Below are 3765 nucleotides of genomic sequence, written 5' to 3' on the forward strand. Positions count from 1 at the left end.
GGGAAGAAGTGGGAAGGTTGGGTGGATTTTTGTGCTATGAGCACACAAGAATGCTCCAATCAATACTTTGCAATCCTGCAGAGGAGAGCTTGCATGACTCTTCCAACACTTTCAAAATTTGCAACTGCAGTTAATGAAAGTCTGACTAATGCTTGAAAACCATAAGCTTATTTTAAAGCAGGGCTGTAGCTTCCCACCAATAACATCATCAGGCCTTCCCCAACAAGCTTTGAATTTTACATTAGAGACACTACCCCATACTTTGAAACACTTGTAGCCCTGTAGCAACTTCTTTTTGCCTAAACCCCAGGACACAGAGTGGGTGATGGACGCAGTCTCAGACACCACCTGAACCTTCAGCTCTGGCTGGATTTCTGTTCAAACCGAAGGAAAGCTGTATTGCCACCCCACTCACAGAAACCCATGTCTGTGTGTCCCCAGGGAGACTCTGGAAGACTGGTGAATCCACTTCAGCTGGAAGTGAGTGCATGCAAAATGTCTCCAAGGCTCAAAGCAGGTGCCTGGCATCTGTCAGGAGAGCCATGGTGCAACCCTGAGGAAGTGCCCTCTTCCAGGGCTGGGGTAGCATTCACTTCCAGGGAAGGATCCAGAGTCTCTTCACCCCTTCCTGGTAGATGTGCCCTTGCTATTTATTTTGTTCCAAAACCAATTTGCAATAGTAGTTTGGGGATCTTCTGACATTTCACTGACATTTCTTCAGGACTTTTGTAGCATGATTATTATTGTCAGTAGGCCCTCTCACATGTTAATCCCTACACCACATTTAATTGTGTGCATTCCAGATGGGGCACAGTTTTTGCTGTGAATTCTTAACATGCATCCAACCTAGCACCTTCACTGGCCTGTTTCAGTTGGACCTGTTCCCTAGGCAATTCACTTAAGAGGTCTGGAAAATCCTCTGCAGAGCTTGCAACAGATAGAATTGACTGTTCCTGACAAGTCAACCATTTTTACTGTTCTCCATCTGCCTACCAAGACTGCCTCATTCTTCTGAAGTACTGAAGACCACTTAAAGTGTGTCTAAGCTTGATGCCAACTTCCTAGCTCTGCTTGCCAATTCGAAAAAAATCTGTTGCAAAATATATGTCAATACATTTATTCCCAGACTAAGGCAACCGTGTTACCTAAATGCTGGGGCAATCCTAAATGCAATCCTCAAGAGACTGGTGCTGATAACAGAAACTTCAGATTGGCTTTTGGAGCAGGCATCACTTGTAGCACGAGACATTTAAAGCCTTTTCTTTTCCCCCTGAACAAACAGGCCTGTCTCAGCAGTCTGGGCACGCTTCCCAGCTTGCTGGCCGGATGGGACGGCAGCCGACACTCAATGGGTGGCTCGGGTATGAAATTCATTAAATTGGAAATCAAGGGCAGGGAGGTCTTGACACAAGCGATCCAGGTATGAATATCTGTTCTTGTACCTTGAGTTCCCTTGCTGGCTTTTGCTCTCCTAAGAATAAAATTGTTTGGGAAACACTGTCTGCAGATTTTAGGCTTTTCTTCTCCACTGGTAGAACCTGAAACTATTTGAGCTGTTAAACTGTTTGCAGCTTCTGAGCTTGGTTGTGGTGCCTGCTTTGTATAGATAAATATAGAACCTGTGGCATTTTCAAAAGCCATTTGGAATAGCTCTTCAATATAAGCACTTTAAGCAGATATTAAACACATTATTTGGGTTTTCTGCCTAAAGAAAAAAATCACTTGAAAAATTGGCAGAAGTACCAGTTTCTTCAAGTGACAAAGTTCTCTTCCCCAAACTGAGTCTGGCAATTGGCAGCTATCTACAAAGACAATTTTTTTCTCTCTCCCCTCCCCTACTCCTTGATTTCAAAATAACCTTCAGAGCAAAAAGAGCAGTCCACAGCACCATAAAAAAATAAAAAGAAACTGATTAAAATGTTGCTTGAACAGAATGCTTTGCACTTTAACTAACTTGCATCAGATAAAACGCTACCACATTCCGACAGAAGAATACACCATATTACAGGAAACTGGACACACATACATTCCTCAAGGAATTTCCTATTTAGAAGTCCTACTGAAGAAACTAAACAGCAATACAAATGAAGAGTTTTATTAAAATCACTTGGAATATGCTATGAAATTTAATATCGTATAATATAAGTGCAAAATCCCCTATATTAACAGGATGTGACACATGTGAAGAGAGGATGTTAATATACATATAAATAGAAAAGCTAAAATATGTTTGACAGTGATATATTAAATGGCTACATAAACGTGACCATAGTTAGGAGCATATGTAATTTTGTAATTTTGTTTCCCTCTAGCAGTATCTTCTAAAGCATTACACACAGTAAACTGCCTTTAATTGTAATCCCTGCTTTCTTAAACGTAATAAGAGATATGTAGAAATATTGTAGGCACAAGCAAAACCAATGCAACAGATGTAAAACAGAGGCAGAAGCCAGGCACTTATTTGTTCTTGGCTGCCAGAGGTTTACGGCTGATCTTCTTTGACTTGTCATTGTTCTTCTTTGGAGGTTCAGGGTTCGCCTGCATGTGTCTGCCATAAAGACTGTAAGGAAAGGAGAAAAAAAAATTGTGATACAACCATTAAACATAGACTTCTACTCTGCAGCACATTAAACAAAGCATTTAGTTACTAGGAAAAAAAAGAGATCTTTATTTTGTCTCAACACACTGAATTTTCTATTAGCTCTCAAGCTGCAGTCATTAACATTTGGGTTTTTGTGACTTTTGAGGGGAGTAACATCAGGGAAGAGCAGGCTTTTGGAGCAGTGAAGGAGCAATCAGTTTTGCCTTCAGAAACTAGCAACCTTTATTCTGCAGTTATGGGATTAAGGCTCAGAAGGCTGCAAGGATGTGTATTCAAGTAGACAATGACAAAAATTGGGTTGAACTGGAGAGATAGAGTGCCTGCTTAGAGCAAAGTGAGCATCATCCCTAACCAGAAAACCCAGGGGCTTGATAATGTGACAGAGAGCAATGGTGTCACAGCTGCCTTTGCTGCTCACACATGATTGATAGCACTGGGACAGATACCAACACATCAATGCCACATTAGTAAGTACCACTGATTAAATGTTGACAAAGTATCCTACAATTAAGATGGCTAGCATTCACTGTGAAGCTAAATGGACTACATGGCTGAAAGGATCTTGCTAAATATCACACAGTAATTAATAGATAATTTATGAGTAATCCTGATTAGAATAAATTAAAAACCTACCCAAAATAAACACAGCTCAAGCTTAACTTCACTAATTGACATAAAGTGCTTTTTGAAGATGCACTTTGTGGGTTTTGCTTGGGGTAATTTTCTTCATAGTGGCTGGTATGGGGCTGTGGTCTGGATTTGCACTGAAAACAGTGTTGATAACGTAGGGATATTTAAGTTACTGCTGAGCAGGGCTTGCACAGAACCAAGGCCTTTTCTGCTCCTCACCCCACTAGTGAGGGGGCTAGGAGGGCACAAGTTGTTGGGAAGAGATGCAGCCAGGAGAGATGACCTCAACTGACCCAAGGCATATCCCAGACCATACCACATCCTGCTCATCATAGAAAGCTGGGAGAAGAAGGAAGGGGGGATGTTCAGATTGATGATGTTTGTCCTCCCAAGTCGCAGTTACATATGATCTTGGAGGTCTTCTCCAATCTTTGTGATTCTGTGACTCTATTCTATTTACTATTCTAATTCGATGTCAGAAGACTAAAAGCTACCACCTAATTTGAGCTTTATGTTGCTGTATCTGGATACAG

General features: G+C 41.3%; 1 protein-coding gene across 1 annotated transcript in view; it reads right to left on the reverse strand.

Annotated features, from left to right (window-relative positions):
- Positions 1–2079: 2079 nt before the first annotated feature.
- The window catches only part of RSU1 (Ras suppressor protein 1), a 96429-nt gene continuing 94743 nt past the window's right edge, over positions 2080–3765 (reverse strand). Inside the window, exon 8 of the mRNA XM_005418599.3 lies at positions 2080–2560. Coding sequence (XP_005418656.2) covers positions 2458–2560 — 103 coding nt within the window. The 3' untranslated portion in view covers positions 2080–2457. The remainder of the gene's footprint in view (positions 2561–3765) is intronic.

This window comes from Geospiza fortis, unplaced genomic scaffold (genome assembly GCF_000277835.1).
Source record: "Geospiza fortis unplaced genomic scaffold, GeoFor_1.0 scaffold138, whole genome shotgun sequence".
Classification (NCBI taxonomy): Eukaryota; Metazoa; Chordata; class Aves; order Passeriformes; family Thraupidae; genus Geospiza; species Geospiza fortis.